Below are 18,790 nucleotides of genomic sequence, written 5' to 3' on the forward strand. Positions count from 1 at the left end.
GGGCGAAATCCACGCAAACTCTGGGAGAATGTGCAAACTCCACACGGACAGTGACCCAGAGCTGGGATCGAACCTGGGACCTCGGTGCCGTGAGGCAGCAGTGCTAACCACTTGTGCCACCGTGCTGCCCCCTTTTTGAATAATATAACAGTACAACACTCATCAGCCCTGGACTGGCATTGAAATGGGCCAACACATGAGGATTCCACCAGCTTCATTGAGGTAGCCCCCGAGCAGCTTCCCGAGGGGGAAGGAGCTTCCTTGTTGGCTGCTCAAGTGGGTTCAAGGTATCAGAATTCAGACCAGTCACTGGTGGCGGGGGCAGGGTCAGCTGTTACCATCTGGGCTGAAATCTACGGTTCCCCAGCCGCGTGTTTCTTGGCGGCATACCATTCACTGGTGGCGGGATTCTATATTCCCGCCACTTGTCAATGTGATTTCCCATTGAAGCCACCTCATGCCGCGGGGAAATCCGCGGGCGGGAGTGTGCTGCCGACGGGAAAAATGAATCTCAACAGCTGGAGAATTCTGGCCCGGTTTTAAGAAGATGCCGTTCGAAAGAGGCTGAGCTTGGCAGCGGAAAACCTCATTTTATACAAGTTCACTGTTTTTAAAAAAACTGTCACCAGCCTACAATGTCAGGTTTCCAAGTCTCCCACTGACCCCTGAAATGTGAAAACTTTGAACTTGGCATCTTTTCTCCTAAAACATGAATGTGCAAATGGCAGCCACAGCAATGGCTGCTGATTCGAGGCCAGAACATACCTCACTTCCCTGGGTCCAATCTCCATTCCCATCCCACCCCGGCGACTAATTTGGTGACAGACCCTTCTCTCGGACCCAAATGCCCAGAAAATCCTGCTGACGATAGAGGTTGGTTCGCAACACGGAATTGAACCTGCCTCCTGATTCCCAACTCTTAGGGGAAAATCGGCCCCAGATCTCTACTTTTGTGACTTAGACAGTTGATACTTAAGCTAAGTACAGTGGATACTGGAAATCGGAGTAAAACACAGGAAATGCTGGCAATACTCAGCAGATGTTTAAAATTCTGTGGTGAGAAGAGCAGTGTTTGTTCCAGGTCAATGACTTTTCCTCCTTCACCCTTGCCTGTTTATTACCTTTCCCAGTTGACATTTTCCTCCTGTTTCTCTACTTTCTGGTCTCCAATCCTCTTACGATCCTTCCAGCTCCAGTTTTACTAAATTTCCAGGTCCATCATTTCTGTGTTTCTTGTCCCTCCCATCATGATATCCAGCTCACACCTATAAATTGTACTTTCCACAGTCTTTTCGATTAAAATCTATTCTACTGCTTGCATCCCCCTCTGTACAAGAGCATGGATAATTGTTTAGTTTAGGTGAAACCAGTTTATTTGTTCAGCTTCCCCTTTCCCAAAACTTGTCTAAGTATCCGAGTGCTCCCTTAATCTTTAAAGCCATATGCTGATGTGTCCATCTAATATGCCTTTCCCGAATTTATGTGGTTCTGGGAGCAATCTTGAGATTGTTTCCCTTTTCAATCTGAAGCTTAATTCCTCAAACTCCTTTATAAGGATCTTTGGCCTATTTTACATCACATGAATCATGAAGCCTGAATGATTAACCCTCCCTTTTGTAGTCTTTCCAGATTTTCCCCCATGACACTCGGAAGGCAACGCTTCAATAAGAATACGGGGAGTCCACTCCGAGTAAAAATAAGAACAAAGTTTTATTTATACAACAATATATATACACTATCTGGTCAGTGCCTTACTGGCCGACCTTGTATACAGGATAAACATGCGGGACATTAAACACTATCCAGAACTCTTCAACCCCCCCCCTGCTGGCCAACCCACTCATGTAACCCCTTCCTCCAAATGCTTGTAAGATCTATCTTCCTTTTGTAGGTGTTACAAGTCAGTCGGTACCCCATACAACTATTAAGTAGTGTCTGCATTAGCCTTCAAATACATTTTATACACTCATGCACCAAACATTTGCCTTTTGAGCCTGAAATTTATGTGTATCGCGATACATTGCTTAAAGGTATTTTGATTGTCCACATTCATTTGCCACTCTTGGGGAAAGAGCTGACACTGCTCAGGAAAAGCATATCTTTTATGTGATGCCCGAAGGAGAGTAATGGAAGCAACATCCTAATGTCATTATGTTACTGCCACTCAGTGTTGAAGGGGTGTCACTTCTGCAGTTCACAGTACTGTTAACCTGGACTTATCCTATTGGCTTGGGGAAGATGTTTTCCAGTCAAAGAATGAAGAAGACCTGTTTAGGGAAGTATTCTATTTTTTTTAATAAATGTGATGTACCTTTTGTTTCGCCATTCATATGCCCTTTTTAAAAAAAAAAAGCATTCATATCACCATCTTGGAAGCTCATCATCCATCCATGGTTAGAATTTTCTTTATTTTATTTAAACGGAAAGGTCCCAGATCCAGCCATTTGCTGTGACTATATGTTTCCAGACATGCTGCTTCTCTTCATCTCAAACCATATTCTTTTCTTTGAGGCTTATGACTACAAAGATCGAGTTTAACTTTTGTTTTTAATTGGCTGATGTCCCATTGGCTTGAAGCCAGCTTGCTGTAAGCGTGCTGTGCACATCATTTCACTACAGTGCTGAAAATGCCAATACTAGCTGGAAACATACACTATCCCCAATCCTCATCGACAAATGTTAACCATGCTTTGTTAATGGACTAGCTATATACAACAAAACAATATTTAATATGCTACTGAATTCTTCCCAATTTCTCCCCTTGTAGATATGACATCTGCACCTATAAAAACAAGCCCTGTGGAACCCTGGGTAAGTTTTTACTGCTGCAGTTAATATTATTTTCCAGTCGTTCTTATTGATCCATAATATTTTTTATTTTGATGCCAGTTTGTTTTCCTTCACCCGAATAAATAAGGCAATTTATTTTCGATTATTTTAAGCTGCCCTTTATAATTATTTGAGGCTTTCAGATTAGGTAAAGCATTGTTCTCTTTTCCTGTTACATTTTCTCAACTTGGAGCTTTATGCATATATAACTAATATATATGATAACTAACGTTGTTTCCAGTAATGCACTTGCAAATTAACTCGCGTATCACTTTTTTTTCAATTCGGTATTTTTGTTGTACCTTCCCAGCCTGTCGAATGTTATCTTCAGGAAACTACCATGATCGACAATAGAAAGTCTTACTGATGCATTGAATTTTGTAGCACTGTGTCTCGGTACATTTTGCCCACACAAACAAAAACACAGTTACGTTGGGTTCATGTGTTGCGCACAAACCCCATGACGTTTATTTGTTACATTTTTACGAGGGTAGATTTTACATTCCACATCAGGACTTCATGGTCTTGACTGTGTTGCAGTTTGCTCCAGCATATATGTTGTGCAATATTTATCTCATTATCAGAATCTAATTTCAATGCACAATCTATCACTTTTATCATTGGTAGAAATTATGCTGGAACAATTTTTAAAAACTGCTGACTGATGCTTTCTAACTCTACAGTTTGCCTTCAAGCTTAAATGAGATTGGCTCCGACAAAACTTAAAGGTGCACAGATTATACCGTGTATAAAGAATACAGAATGCACCTTATGGCCATAAAGTGTATTTTTCATTAAATATTTAGATATTTTCTTATGGATAATTTATTACTTAAAACATTTAAAGATAAATTCCTCACTGCAACTCTGGGCTATTTCAGAATTATTTGCTCTTCTATTTATAAAACTGCTCCACGTGACAAATTCAAACTTGTTAAGATAACTCTTACTTATTTCAACAATCTGCTGTAATATAAACAAATGCCTAGTCCAAAAAAAATTGCTTGACAAAAATGTACAATTTACTCCTTGCTAGGTAAGAATAGAAGAAAAAATAGAGATGTTGGTTTTAGTTCCCTCTTCAGGTTCAGGTTTCAGGTGGTCCCAAGTTACCAGAAGTAAATTTATAAATCTAACCCCTAGTCTAGACGTTTTCCAGCGCTGGCTGTGGCTCAAAAAAAATTAATGTCTGGCCTGTAAAGAGCAATTCCCTCCAGTGAATACGCAAATGACTATAAACTTAACCTTATGCCAATTATTCCTTCTGTGTATGTAGGTTTTTTAAAATCTATATGTATTTGATATATATATATATTGTGTGTGTATATATTTACATATTTATATGTGTGTGTGTGTGTGTATATATGTGTATATATATCAAACCTAAGCCTTTATTACAAGGGTATTTAAGTCTGAAACGCCTTGGCTTCACCCTTTGTGTCTCCCTGTATTTATTCAGGCTTGGCCTCAGTGGCTGGAATGTGCGAGCCTGAACGAAGCTGCAGCATCAATGAAGATATTGGCTTGGGTTCAGCATTCACAATTGCACATGAGATTGGTCACAAGTGAGTGAATTAAAAGTAATCCCTATTCCCAATTTTAAAATGAATTCTTTGTATTTCTTTGCCAGATTCACAGAAATGCAATTCTTAGTAACGAGGTGATATTAGTTTATGAATCCTAACTATAAATGTCAAATAAGTGATATTTCCCCCTGTTGTGCCTCCTGTCTGTGGTACAGTAGCTGTAAATACACGCTTGCTTTTTTGGAAAAAAAGTGACGTGAGTTTTAATAATATTTTAACACTTCAGCTTATTGCTTCATTGCGCACTCCTCCCCCTTCCACCCATTCCCCTCCACTTTTAGAATTGACTTTTCTCTACAGTATATCCAGTATCATTCAGGACTGATTATTACGAACCACTCAAAGATGATTCTAACTCTAATATACGTTGGGAGTGACTGGTCTTCAATTTTCACTTCTCCCTATGGACATTGGAAAGTTTCTGCTGCAGACTCTAAGGTCCATATTTTCACCACAAAGGGGAGCCTTTCCATCAGGTTGAAAATGGCGGAAGCGCACAAATAACTCCCGTCCTGGAGACACTGTACTTCCCATTTTTGTAGGGGGCAGGAAAGGGGTGGGGTGCATTTCATGCATGCGTGGTTCAAGGAGATCAGCTACCTGCACTTAACTTGAATCTATATGATATGAACTCTTTAAAGTATTCATTGGCAAACTGCGGCCCATTTTCTGAGAGTCCATGGCCTGGGTTTCCCTATTTTGCAAATATCTCCTCCAGTGATGTAATCACTGCTTCACATGTGTGGCTCTGCAGTTGCTTGGCTTATATCTATCTGAAGTAGTCATCTGCTTTGTAACTCTCTGCCTCGGAAGATGGTGGAGGTGGGGGTCATTAAATATTCGTAAAGGGAGGTAGATAGATTTTGTTAGGCAAGGGAATTGTAGGTTATCAGGGTAGATGGGAATGTTGAAGTTGAAAAACAAATAGATCAGCCATGATCTTATCGAATGGTGGATCAGTCATGAGGGGCCAAATGGTCTACTTCTGCTCCTATTTTGTATGTTTGTATGTACTATGATCAAGGACATCCTACCTCCATGTACAAAGAGATCTCTCCTAAGACAGTCCCATGGACTTGATGGACCGGCAAATTACAACAATGGTTTTCTTGTCTTCTGATGTTGAGTAGCACCAGTAATACAGTTTGATATCATCTCTTCCAATGAGTTTGAGATACCTGGCCACCAAACAGAATACCTTGATCTGGTTCAACATTTTCTTGCCCAAATGTCCTTTGTACAATTATTGCAGTACGTCAAGCCTCCAAACTCTCAGAATGACTGATCCCTCATGAGATGAGTAACTCATCAAGTACACTAACATGTCATCTCTATTCACAATATTGTCTGTGAATGGGTTTGTGTGGCATGTCTCCTGTCTATCCTGGCGTAAACAGACACACAGGCTGGAAATTTGCCATTGTTCACGCCGACAACGCATTCCTGACATGGGTTTTATTGCAGCAAGGAGTGCATCCAACAGGAAACTCCGTTGACACCGGTGGGACTAGAAGATCCCGTCACCGATCAATGGAGGCCACCTCGCGTCGCCGCAAAACATGCGGCAGATTGCACGCTAACTCCCGCTCACTTGTTTTGATTCAAGATGAAGGGTGATGTGGTTTGCTGTCTTCCACTTTCCTAGTCTTATCACATTGAGGGAAATAATTTATGACTCCAGCAAAAACACATCCTAATCAGAAGAAAAGACTCTAAGGGCGTGAAGAATCTACCATGAATAAGCAAGTAAGTTAAGGAGGGTACTTAGTTGAAAGTAGAAATATTTAACATGGCAAAGGTTAATGGTAGGCCAGAAGAAGGATAGATTCAGAATGTAACAAAGATGAACTAAAAAAATAATCAGGAAGGAGAAAAGAAACTGAGGACAAGCTAGCGAAAAACATAAAACTGACGATAAGAGCTTTTTAAAAGGAAGAGAAGAGTAAAAGAAAGCATTGACCCTTTATCACTGAGTGCTGAATTTGGTGCATTTGAGTGCGATAGTGAGAGTTTGGTGACCGAGGGAGTTAGGTGAGGAGGGAGTAAGGCACTCCTTTCATTTTGTTACCGACATTTCCGCAAAGAGTGCGAAGAGAGCCAGGAGTTTACAGAAAGTGTAGCTGACTGGGAGCAGGGTCGGAGGGCGGAGATCTAGTTAGTCCACAGGGCAGCTATATTCTGTCAGGTAAGAGGGGATGGAGGCTAGGCCAGTTACATGCTCCTCCTGTAGGATGTGGGTGGTGAGGGATACCACCGGTGTCCCCACTGACTATACCTGCGGGAAGTGCACCCAACTTCAGCTCCTCAAAGACCGTGTTAGGGAACTGGAGCTGAAGCTGGATGAACTTCGGATCATCCGGGAGGCAGAGGGGGTGATTGAGAAGAGTTACAAGGAGGTAACCACACCCAAGGTACAGGACAAGAATAGCTGGGTTACAGTCAGGGGGAAAAAAACAAACAGGCAGAAAGTGCAGGGATCCCTCGTGGCCGTTCCCCTTCAAAACAAGTATACCGTTTTGGATGCTGTTGGGGGGATGACCTACCGAGGGAAGGCCCTAGCGGCCAGGTCTCTGGCACTGAGTCTGGCTCTGGGGCTCAGAAGGGAAGGGGGGAGAATAGAAAAGCAATAGTTGTAGGAGATTCAATGGTTAGGGGAATAGATAGGAGATTCTGTGGTCGCGAGCGAGACTCCCGGAAGGTATGTTGCCTCCCGGGTGCCAGGGCCAGGGATGTCTCGGATCGTGTCTTCAGGATCCTTAAGGGGGAGGGTGAGCAGCCAGAAGTCGTGGTGCACATTGGTACCAACGACATAGGTAGGAAAAGGGGTGTGGAGGTAATAAACAAGTTTAGGGAGTTAGGCTGGAAGTTAAAAGCCAGGACAGACAGAGTTGTCATCTCTGGTTTGTTGCCGGTGCCACGTGATAGCGAGGCTAGGAATAGGGAGAGAGTGCAGTTGAACACGTGGCTGCAGGAATGGTGTAGGAGGGAGGGCTTCAGGTATTTGGATAATTGGAGCGCATTCTGGGGAAGGTGGGACCTGTATAAGCAGGGCGGGTTGCATCTGAACCAGAGGGGCACCAATATCCTGGGAGGGAGGTTTTCTAGTCCTCTTCGGGAGGGTTTAAACTAATTTGGCAGGGGAATGGGAACCGGATTTGTAGTCCAGCAACTAAGGTAGCCGATATTCAGGACGCCAAAGCGTGTAATGAGGCAGTGGGGAAGGGAACACTGACAAAGGAGAGTACTTGCAGGCACGGAGAGGGGTTGAAGTGTGTATACTTCAACGTAAGAAGCATCAGGAATAAGGTGGGTGAACTTAAGGCATGGATCGGTACTTGGGACTACGATGTGGTGGCCATCACGGAAACTTGGATAGAAGAGGGGCAGAAATGGTTGTTGGAGGTCCCTGGTTATAGATGTTTCAATAAGATTAGGGAGGGTGGTGAAAGAGGTGGGGGGGTGGCATTATTAATTAGAGATAGTATAACAGCTGCAGAAAGGCAGTTCGAGGAGTATCAGCCTACTGAGGTAGTATGGGTTGAAGTCAGAAATAGGGAAGGAGCAGTCACCTTGTTAGGAGTTTTCTATAGGCCCCCCAATAGTAGCAGAGATGTGGAGGAACAGATTGGGAAACAGATTTTGGAAAGGTGCAGAAGTCATAGGGTAGTAGTCATGGGCGACTTTAACTTCCCAAATATTGAGTGGAAACTCTTTAGATCAAATAGTTTGGATGGGGTAGTGTTTGTGCAGTGTGTCCAGGAAGCTTTTCTAACGCAGTATGTAGATTGTCCGACCAGAGGAGGGGCAATATTGGATTTAGTACTGGGTAATGAGCCAGGGCAAGTGATAGATTTGTTAGTGGGGGAACATTTTGGAGATAGTGACCACAATTCTGTGACTTTCACTTTAGTAATGGAGAGGGATAGGTACGTGCAACAGGGCAAGGTTTACAATTGGGGGAAGGGTAAATACGATGTTGTCAGACAAGAATTGAAGTGCATAAGTTGGGAACATAGGCTGGCAGGGAAGGACACAAGTGAAATGTGGAACTTGTTGAAGGAACAGGTGCTACGTGTCCTTGATAAGTATGTCCCTGTCAGGCAGGGAAGAGATGGTCGAGTGAGGGAACCATGGTTGACAAGAGAGGTTGAATGTCTTGTTAAGAGGAAAAAGGTGACTTATGTAAGGCTGAGGAAACAAGGTTCAGACAGGGCATTGGAGGGATACAAGATAGCCAGGAGGGAACTGAAGAAAGGGATTAGGAGAGCTAAGAGAGGGCATGAACAATCTTTGGCGGGTAGGATCAAGGAAAACCCCAAGGCCTTTTACACATATGTGAGAAATATGAGAATGACTAGAGCGAGGGTAGGTCCGATCAAGGACAGTAGCGGGAGATTGTGTATTGAGTCTGAAGAGATAGGAGAGGTCTTGAACGAGTACTTTTCTTCTGTATTTACAAATGAAAGGGGCGATATTGTTGGAGAGGACAGTGTGAAACAGATTGGTAAGCTCGAGGAAATACTTGTTAGGAAGGAAGATGTGTTGGGCATTTTGAAAAACCTGAGGATAGACAAGTCCCCCGGGCCTGACTGGATATATCCAAGGATTCTATGGGAAGCAAGAGATGAAATTGCAGAGCCGTTGGCAATGATCTTTTCGTCCTCACTGTCAACAGGAGTGGTACCAGGGGATTGGAGAGTGGCGAATGTCGTGCCCCTGTTCAAAAAAGGGACTCGGGATAACCCTGGGAATTACAGGCCGGTTAGTCTTACTTCGGTGGTAGGCAAAGTAATGGAAAGGGTACTGAAGGATAGGATTTCTGAGCATCTGGAAAGACACTGCTTGATTAGGGATAGTCAGCACGGATTTGTGAGGGGTAGGTCTTGCCTTACAAATCTTATTGAATTCTTTGAGGAGGTGACCAAGCATGTGGATGAAGGTAAAGCAGTGGATGTAGTGTACATGGATTTTAGTAAGGCATTTGATAAAGTTCCCCATGGTAGGCTTATGCAGAAAGTAAGGAGGCATGGGATAGTGGGAAATTTGGCCAGTTGGATAACGAACTGGCTAACCGATAGAAGTCAGAGAGTGGTGGTGGATCGCAAATATTCAGCCTGGATCCCAGTTACCAGTGGCGTACCGCAGGGATCAGTTCTGGGTCCTCTGCTGTTTGTGATTTTCATTAATGACTTGGATGAGGGAGTTGAAGGGTGGGTCAGTAAATTTGCAGACGATACGAAGATTGGTGGAGTTGTGGATAGTAAGGAGGGCTGTTGTCGGCTGCAAAGAGACATAGATAGGATGCAGAGCTGGGCTGAGAAGTGGCAGATGGAGTTTAACCCCAAAAAGTGTGAGGTTGTCCATTTTGGAAGGACAAATATGAATGCGGAATACAGGGTTAACGGTAGAGTTCTTGGCAATGTGGAGGAGCAGAGAGATCTTTGGGTCTATGTTCATACATCTTTGAAAGTTGCCACTCAAGTGGATAGAGCTGTGAAGAAGGCCTATGGTGTGCTCGCGTTCATTAACAGAGGGATTGAATTTAAGAGCCGTGAGGTGATGATGCAGCTGTACAAAACTTTGGTAAGGCCACATTTGGAGTACTGTGTACAGTTCTGGTCGCCTCATTTTAGGAAGGATGTGGAAGCTTTGGAAAAGGTGCAAAGAAGATTTACCAGGATGTTGCCTGGAATGGAGAGTAGGTCTTACGAGGAAAGGTTGAGGGTGCTAGGCCTTTTCTCATTCGAACGGAGAAGGATGAGGGGCGACTTGATAGAGGTTTATAAGATGATCAGGGGAATAGATAGAGTAGACAGTCAGAGACTTTTTCCACGGGTGGACCAAACCATTACAAGGGGACATAAATTTAAGGTGAAAGTTGGAAGATATAGGAGGGATATCAGAGGTAGGTTCTTTACCCAGAGAGTAGTGGGGGCATGGAATGCACTGCCTGTGGAAGTAGTTGAGTCGGAAACATTAGGGACCTTCAAGCAGCTATTGGATAGGTACATGGATTACGGTTAAAAGATATAGTGTAGATTGATTTGTTCTCAAGGGCAGCACGGTAGCATTGTGGATAGCACAATTGCTTCACAGCTCCAGGGTCCCAGGTTTGATTCCGGCTTGGGTCACTGACTGTGCGGAGTCTGCACGTCGTCCCCGTGTCTGCGTGGGTTTCCTCCGGGTGCTCCGGTTTCCTCCCACAATCCAAAGATGTGCGGGTTAGGTGAATTGGCCAATGATAAATTGCCCTTGGTGTTGGGTGAAGGTGTTGAGTTTGGGTAGGGTGCTCTTTCCAAGAGCCGGTGCAGACTCAAAGGGCCGAATAGCCTCCTTCTGCACTGTAAATTCAATGATAATCTATGATTAATCTAGGACAAAGGTTCGGCACAACATCGTGGGCTGAAGGGCCTGTTCTGTGCTGTATTTTCTATGTTCTATGTTCTATGTTTAGAGAATGAAACTGGGGAAGTAATTTGGGAGAACAAGGAAATGGCAGAGGAGTTAAATAGATATCGGTCTTTACTGTAGAGGATACAAGAAGCATCCCAGAAATAGTAAAACATTTGTGGAAGGAAGTAAATACACTCACCATCACCAAACTAATGTGGTTAAAGGCTGTTAAGCCCCCTTGTCCTGATGGTTTGCACCACAGGATCTTAGAAGAGATAGCCACAGAGATTGAGGATGCATTGGTAGTCATTTTCCAAAAATGCTTGGATTCTGGAACTGTGCCAAAGGATTGCAAAACTGCCAATGTGGTTTCCTTGTTCAAAAAGGGAAGGAGGCAAAATGTGGGAAACTACAGGACAGTTGGTCTAACTTCAGTCATTAGAATTGATTATTTAGACGAAAGTAGCAGTGCATTTGGAAAGTCATAATCTGATCGAGCAGAGTCAGCATGGTTTCATGAAGGGAAAATTATGGGCTGGATTCTCAGGTCCTCCAGTTTAGATTGGATTGGATTTGTTTCATTGTCACGTGTACCGAAGTACAGTGAAAAGTAATTGTTCTACGTACAGTCCAGACAGATCATTCCATTATTGAAAAAAAAATACAGCAAACATAAAATACACAAATGTAAATACATAGACACAGGCATTGGGTGAGCATATAGGAGTGTAATACTACTCTGTAGAGAGGATGTGTAAAGAGATCCGATCAGTCCGTAAGAGCGTCATTTAGGAGTCTGGTAAAAGCAGGGAAGAAACTGTTTTTAGTGCGTGTTCTCAGACCTTTATATCTCCAGCCCGATGGAAGAAGTTGGAAGAGTGAATAACCTGGGTGGGAGGGGTCTTTGATTATGCTGCCCGCTTTCTTACGGTCTTGGGCCGAGCATTTGCCATACCAGGCTGTAATGCAGCCAGATAGGATGCTTTCTATGCTGCATCTGTAAAAGTTGGTTAGAGTTAATGGGACATGCTGAATTTCCTTAGTTTACTGATAAAATATAGGCGCTGTTATGCTTTCTCGGTCGTAGCGTCGACATGGGTGGACCAGGACAGACGTTTGGGGATGAGCACACCTAGGAATTTTAAGCTGTCAACCATCTCCACCTCGACCCCGTTGATGCAGACCGGGGTGTGTACAGTACTTTGCTTCCTGCAGTCAATGACCAGCTTTGCTGACATTGAGCGAGAGATTGTTATCGTTACACCATGCCACTAGATTCGCTATCTCCCTCCTGTACTCTGCCTCATCATTGTTTGAGATCTGACCTACTACAGTGGTGTCATCAGCAAACTTGTAGATGGAGTTGGAGCCAGATTTTGCCACGCAGTCGTGTGTGTATAGGGAGTATAGTAGGGGGCAGAGTACACAGCCTTGCGGGGCCCCACTATTGAGGACTATCGTGGAGGCGATGTTGTTGTTTATCCTTGCTGATTGTGGTCTGTGGGTCAGAAAGTTGAGGATCCAGTTACAGAGGGAGGAGCCAAGTCCTAGGTTTTGGATCTTTGATATGAGCTTGGCTGGGATTATGTTGTTGAACACGGAACTGTAGTCAATAAATAGGAGTCTGATGCAGGAGTCCTTGTTGTCGAGATGCTCCAGGGATGAGTGTAGGGCTAGGGAGATGGCGTCTGCTGTGGACCGGTTGTGTGTTTCTCTGTGGTGCACCGTTGCATGGGGGTGGGATTCTCTACTCCAGCCACTTGTCAATAGGATTTCTCTTTGAAACCACCCGACGTCGCCGGGAAATCCGCAGGCGGGGGTACGCTGTCTGTGGGAAAAGAGAATCCCAACGGCCGGAGAATTCCAGCCCATGTCTGAAAAATTTACTGGTGTTCTTTGAGGAGATATCAGCCAACAAAGATAGAGGACAACCAGTTGATGTTGTATATTTGGATTTTCAAAAGGCATTTGATGAGGTGCCATACAATGGGCTACTACACAAGACAGGAGCTCATGGTGTTTGAGGTAATATTCTGGCATGGATAGAGGATTTGCTAACTGATTAGAAGCAGCGAGTAGTGATAAGGACATCTTTCTCAGCTTGGAAGGCAGTAACCAGCCACAGCGATCACTGCTGGGACCATAGCTCTTCACAATACATGTTAATGATTTGAGGAAGGAACAGAGTGTACTGTGGCTAAATTTGGGATGATACAAAGATGGGAGGGAAGGCAGGTTGTAAGGAGAATATAAATAGTTTACAGAGAGATATTGACAGGTTAAGTGAGTGGGCAGAAATTTGGCAATGGAATTCAAAGTCGGACAATGTGAGATTGTTCATGTGGAAGAAAGAATGAGAAGGGAGATTGTTAGTTAAATTGAGAGAGACTGCAGAAAGCTTCAGCACAAAGGGGTGTGGGGGTTCTTATTCATGAAACCAAGAAAGCTAGCATATAGATGCAGAAGGTAATAGGGAGGCAAATGGAATGTTGGCTTTTATTTCAAGAGAGTTGGAGTATAAAAATAAAGAGGTGTTGCTGCAACAGTACAAGTACAGGTGATTCCATAGTTAGAATACTGTGTACAGCTTTGGTTCCCTTATTTAACGGGAGATATATTGAGCACGATTCCGCAACCCTGTTGCGCCCGGCGCAAATCCTGGCGCAATGGGTGAATCGGACGCGAGCCCAAAATCGGGCTGTGTGTTGGGTGCCGGGCCGATCATGAGACACCCAACTCGCTCTTCCCAGCGTGATCTGAATCCTGCCAATGCTACCCTGGCACTGCCAGGGTTCCCATGTGGCGGTACCTGGGGAACTGCCAGGGTGCCAGCCTGGCGGTGCCAGTGTACCCAGGTGTCAGTTTGGCATTTCCAGTGGAGTTTGCACATTCTCCCCGTGTTTGTGTGGGTTTCGACCCCGCAACCCAAAGATGTGCAGGATAGGTGGATTGGCCACACGAAATTACCCCTTAATTGGAAAAAATGAATTATTTTTTTTTTAAAAAGGGGGAGTGGGGGAAATGATCACTGGAGGCAGTACAGAAGAGGTTTACTCAGATTATCCTGGTTATGGAGGGACTTCAATATGAGGAAAGATTAAACAGGTTGGGTCTGTACTCCTTGAAATTCAGAAGAATGAGAGGCGCTATGATTGAAACGTTTAAGATTCGTAGGGGGTTAGACAGGGTAAATGTTGGGAGGATGTTTCCACTCGGTTAGCTGGGGTGGTTAATGTACACTCTTTCTGCATCTCATGACTTTGTATGGCCACCCCCCCTGCTATTAAATTTAACATACTCCACTATGCCAGTCATTTTTGGGATGTGGTTCTCCCTGTCACCCCAAATCAGCAATGACTTTGCTTCCTGGCCTCAGCTTGTCTGCTCAGTTGAATTGCCATCATATATTTTTATATGAAACTACAACGGAAGGCTATATAAGATTGGCACGGTAGCACAGTGGTTAGCACTGTTGCTTCACAGTGCCAGGGAGCCGGGTTCGATTCCCGGCTTGGGTTACTGTCTGTGCGAAGTCTGCACATTCTCCCCGTGTCTGTGTGGGGTTACTCCGGGTGCTCCAGTTTCCTGCCACAAGTCACGAAAGGCGTGCTGTTAGGTAATTTGGACATTCTGAATTCCCCCTCTGTGTACACGCACAAGTGCCGGAATGTGGCAACTAGGGGATTTTCACAGTAACTTCATTGCAGTGTTAATGTAAGCCTACTTGTGACAATATTAAAGATTATTATTATTACGAAGACCTGAAGCTCCTAATCAGAAAAGTGCAGGGAAACTGGATCTATCCCTTCCCCATGTCTCCTATCCCTTCCCCATTATCTCTTATCCCTTCCCCAGTGTCTCCTCTGTGTGACATTCTATGAATAAAAACGTAAGATGAAAAGAGTCGTGAGCAATTAAGATTACAATGCTCTCATTCACTTTTGTGTGCTTAACTGCACTAATCATGTTCACCATATTGTCACTGATTACTGGAAAGGTTTGGTGGAGAAACTGGCTCTGCACAAATTCTTAATGCCATGTATGTTGCGGCTGTGACTGGAGGACAACATACTGTGCTCTGTGACCACGGGCGGTCCTGCCTCTTTCTCATACTGTTATGCTGTGAGAGTCGGCAGATGTGAGGGATCTGGTCAAGAGTCAACAGTGTGGGTGCATCCTGATAGATGAGCAGCAAGAGGGCATGTGGCAGGGCCAATGAGCACAGCAATGTTCATCATTCATCCACCCTCTGAGTATAGGTGGCGACGACATGACTGAATAACATCTGAACCAGGCAGTGGTGACAAAATGATGATATCTTCATGGCTGTGCCTTGGGAATCCATTCTGTGCTTTCAGTGCTTCAATGGAGAGCACTCCAATTAGGCAGCAACAATGACAATTCTTCCGCAGGCAAAATCCTCGATGGGCCACCTGTTCCAGGGTTAGCTGACAGTTGGGTAATACTTACAGCTTTGACACTCACCCGACCAGGCAGTAATGTCTCCTCCAGGCTCAGGAAGCTTACCATTGTCATCCAATCTCAAACATAGGCCTTTCAGTGGGCCTGTTGTTCAATCCATCTGAGTCACCCAATCCGCGCCAGGCCTACCTCCGACTTTTACTGATTTTGTGGTTGTCCGTCCCGACTTCTAATGTAGCCCCCCTCCCCTAGACTTAAAATCAGAAGTTCTGTCGGCCATCTTTAAAGGTCAGGTTTATGGAGCTGGGAATTCTCCTGATTCTGAGCACCTGATTTGTGGACAGGCTAATGTGCCAAATGGCCTCATGCATTATGATATTCTATGATATTAGCAGTTCCTTAGTCTGAAGGGATACTGCAAGAATACACATCCCTTTATTCTACTGTATTGCGCACTGTTGCAATGATGCATTGCATATCACACTACTCAATATTTGAAGAATAATTAAATTAAGATGAATGTTGCTTGGTAATTTTTGTAAAAAAGGTAAGACACAAAGGATTCTGGCACAAAACAGTCATACAGCCTAAAAATTGTTTTGATTGGTGGGTTTGCCCAGATCTGACCAGAGGCTACAGATCTGACCTTAACCTACAGTGTGGCAGACACATATTTATGGAAGAAACATAAACACTCTTGAAGGGTGGAAAAGATCTGTTTCAGTGTTATGATCTGAAGTTATTCAAATCCACAGCCCTTTAAAAATGAACCAAAACAGGCTGCAGCTTCCAGTTGGAGTAAAAAAGGAGACATGACTTCCGGAGCGCATAGATTGACAGGGCATCTGGTATAGCTTATAAAAACCCATTACTCATCAATTCCTGTAGCTTCAATAGACTTCATGATTGACATTTTGCAAGCATAATTTTTTAAAATGTATTTTTATTTAGATTTTCATGTTTTGCATGTTTATTTTGCAAATATCGCAGCAAAACAAAAGAAAATGAGAAAAAAGGCCACATAATAGAAGTCATTGCAGAGGAACAGAAAGGACAGGATCAGTTGGGAACAATATCCCTAATGTGTTCTCTTCACAGATACAAGACCCTTCTGCACAAAATCAAGATGCAGTTAACAACACAGAGTTATAATGCACCCATTACTTCAAAAAAGAATAACAGAGGGAAAAAATGATTCATGAGAACCCCAGAATAAAGGGATTTATATTGTGATATTCCAAAATGCAATTCAATCCCATCCAGGCCCAGGACAAAACAGACAACCGTCATATGACTACAAGGAGAGGACTGGCAGGCATTTATAAAGCACAGTCCTCACCAGCATAACATGCAGTCTGCCTGGCCCCCAAAAGGATAAAGCACAGATGGTCAGAATCAAAATTAAAATAAAGAGGAAAAAGAAACCCAATTAGCTCTAACTGGGTGGGTGAGACTTCTTCGATCACAGTGAGGACAAATGAACCCTACCAACCCCAACTTTCCACCCTTCACCCTGCTCCGGCTCATCTCACCTTCCTTCTAAATGTGACAGCAGGGAGACAACAAAAGAATACCTGCTCCCTCCACCACAAGAATTTTTTAATATTATAAGGTTCAACTATGTTTAGGATAAAGACTGTGCACACATCCTGCATTCAACATGATATAAACATGTCAAACCAGGATAACCAATGGTACAGATCATCACACTCGCATTATACAATTTCCTGTAAAAGGAAAAAAATTGACAACACCAAGCAGGTAACAACATGATTAACAGGGAGCAAAGTTTAGGATAACAACTGAGATGCAGGGCTTCATCATTGGCGGATGAAGAAAGCAAAAATCAAGGATGAGGTAGCATCAGAAGCAATAAGCACTGTTCAGGTTCTCTCAAAGATTCCACCAATCAAAGCATGAGACACCATTACTCCCACCATATTGTCTCACCAGAACCCTGGCGGTCAACAACCTAGGATCTGGCCGGGGGGATAGCTACCTCCAACTCCCCACGATTAACATTGGAACAAGACAATACAGGACCAGTGGTTGGAAGGCCAAACCAACCCCTGGCCTTGAAGACAGATTTAGATGTGCTCCATCGAATTTAACATCGAGACTCCAGAAACATGCCACCTAATTCTCGAACTCAGTCGGGACCCAGGCTCAGCAGGACACCTTTCTCATTCCCCCCTCTCTCATTTCCCTTCTCCTGAATCTGAGGTTGGATGACAGGCAATGAGCAGGAACTCGGCTGTATGGAGACAGGCTCCCACCAGGGCCAGTGCAAGTTTGTGGGGGTTTGAGTGACTTAAAACTTCGCCCTGTGGCACTGAGGTCAATTGTAAAGTCCCAACCACCACTCAGGCTGAGGTAAATTGACATGGCACAGATTGAGGATCAAATCTGGGATTATCTTGATCAGCAAATAAATAACTGGAATTAAAAGTCTAAAGGTGACCATGAAACCATTGTCGATTGTCGTAAAAATCCATCTGGTTCACTGATATCCTTTAGGGAAGGAAATCTGCCGTCCTTACCTGGTCTGGCCTACATGTGACTCCAAACCCACAGCAATGTGGTTAACTCTTAAATACCCTCTGAAATGGCCTTGCAAATCACTCAATTGTATTCAACCACTACGAAAACACAAAAAAGAAATGCAATCGACAGACCACTCGCATCGATCAACGGCGAACCCAGCCCTGCCAACTCTAAAGCCCTCCCTACTAACATCTGGGGGTTGGTGCCACATAAGTGGCAGGCAATGACCATCTCCTACAAGGGTGGATCTAACCACCACCCCTTGACATTCAATGGCATTACCATCGCTGAATCCCCCACAATCAACATACTGGGGTTCACCATTGATCAGAAACTGAACTGAACTAGCCATATTAATACTTTGGCTACCAGGGCAGGTCAAAGGCTAGGAATCCTATAATGAGTTACTCATCTTCTGACCACTCCCACCCCCCCCCCCATGCCTGTCCACCATCACAACTGTGGTGGGCCGTATCTCAAACAACGACGAATCAGACTACAGGAGGGAGATAAATCACTTGGTACACCATAAACAACGTCTCTCTAAATGTTGGAAAGACCAAGGAACTGATCATCAACTTCAGGAAGATTAGCACGACACACACTCCCGTCTACACAAATGGCTCCGAAGTAGAGATGGTCGATAGCTGTAAGTTCCTGGGGCTCACCATCACCAACAGTCTGTTCTAGTCCACTCACGTTGATGCAACAGTCAAGAAAGCCCAACAACATCTCTACTTCCTACGGAAGCTGATGAAATTTGGCATGTCTGCATCGACTCTCTCAAATTTCTCCAGATGTGCGATAGAGAGCCTCCTATCCGGCTGCATCACAGCCTGGTATGGCAACTGCTTGGCCCAAGATCACAAGAAACTGTAGAGTGTGGTGAACTCAGCCCAACGCATCACACAAGCTTGCCACCCCCACATTCATTCAGCACACACCTCCCGCTGCCTCAGGAAGGCAGACCGCATTATCAGAGACCCCTCCCACCCAGGCATTGCCTTCTTCCGGAC

At 44.2% G+C, this 18,790-nt stretch overlaps 1 protein-coding gene across 2 annotated transcripts in view; it reads left to right on the forward strand.

Moving 5' to 3' along the window:
* Window positions 1-18,790, forward strand: part of adamts6 (ADAM metallopeptidase with thrombospondin type 1 motif, 6) — a 480,737-nt gene that overhangs the window by 210,151 nt on the left and 251,796 nt on the right. For both annotated transcript variants that reach the window (XM_072496932.1, XM_072496933.1), the window contains 2 exons: window positions 2,768-2,811; window positions 4,289-4,394. In XM_072496932.1, the coding sequence (XP_072353033.1) occupies window positions 2,768-2,811; window positions 4,289-4,394 (150 nt within the window). The remainder of the gene's footprint in view (window positions 1-2,767; window positions 2,812-4,288; window positions 4,395-18,790) is intronic.

This window comes from Scyliorhinus torazame, chromosome 3 (genome assembly GCF_047496885.1).
Source record: "Scyliorhinus torazame isolate Kashiwa2021f chromosome 3, sScyTor2.1, whole genome shotgun sequence".
Lineage (NCBI taxonomy): Eukaryota > Metazoa > Chordata > Chondrichthyes > Carcharhiniformes > Scyliorhinidae > Scyliorhinus > Scyliorhinus torazame.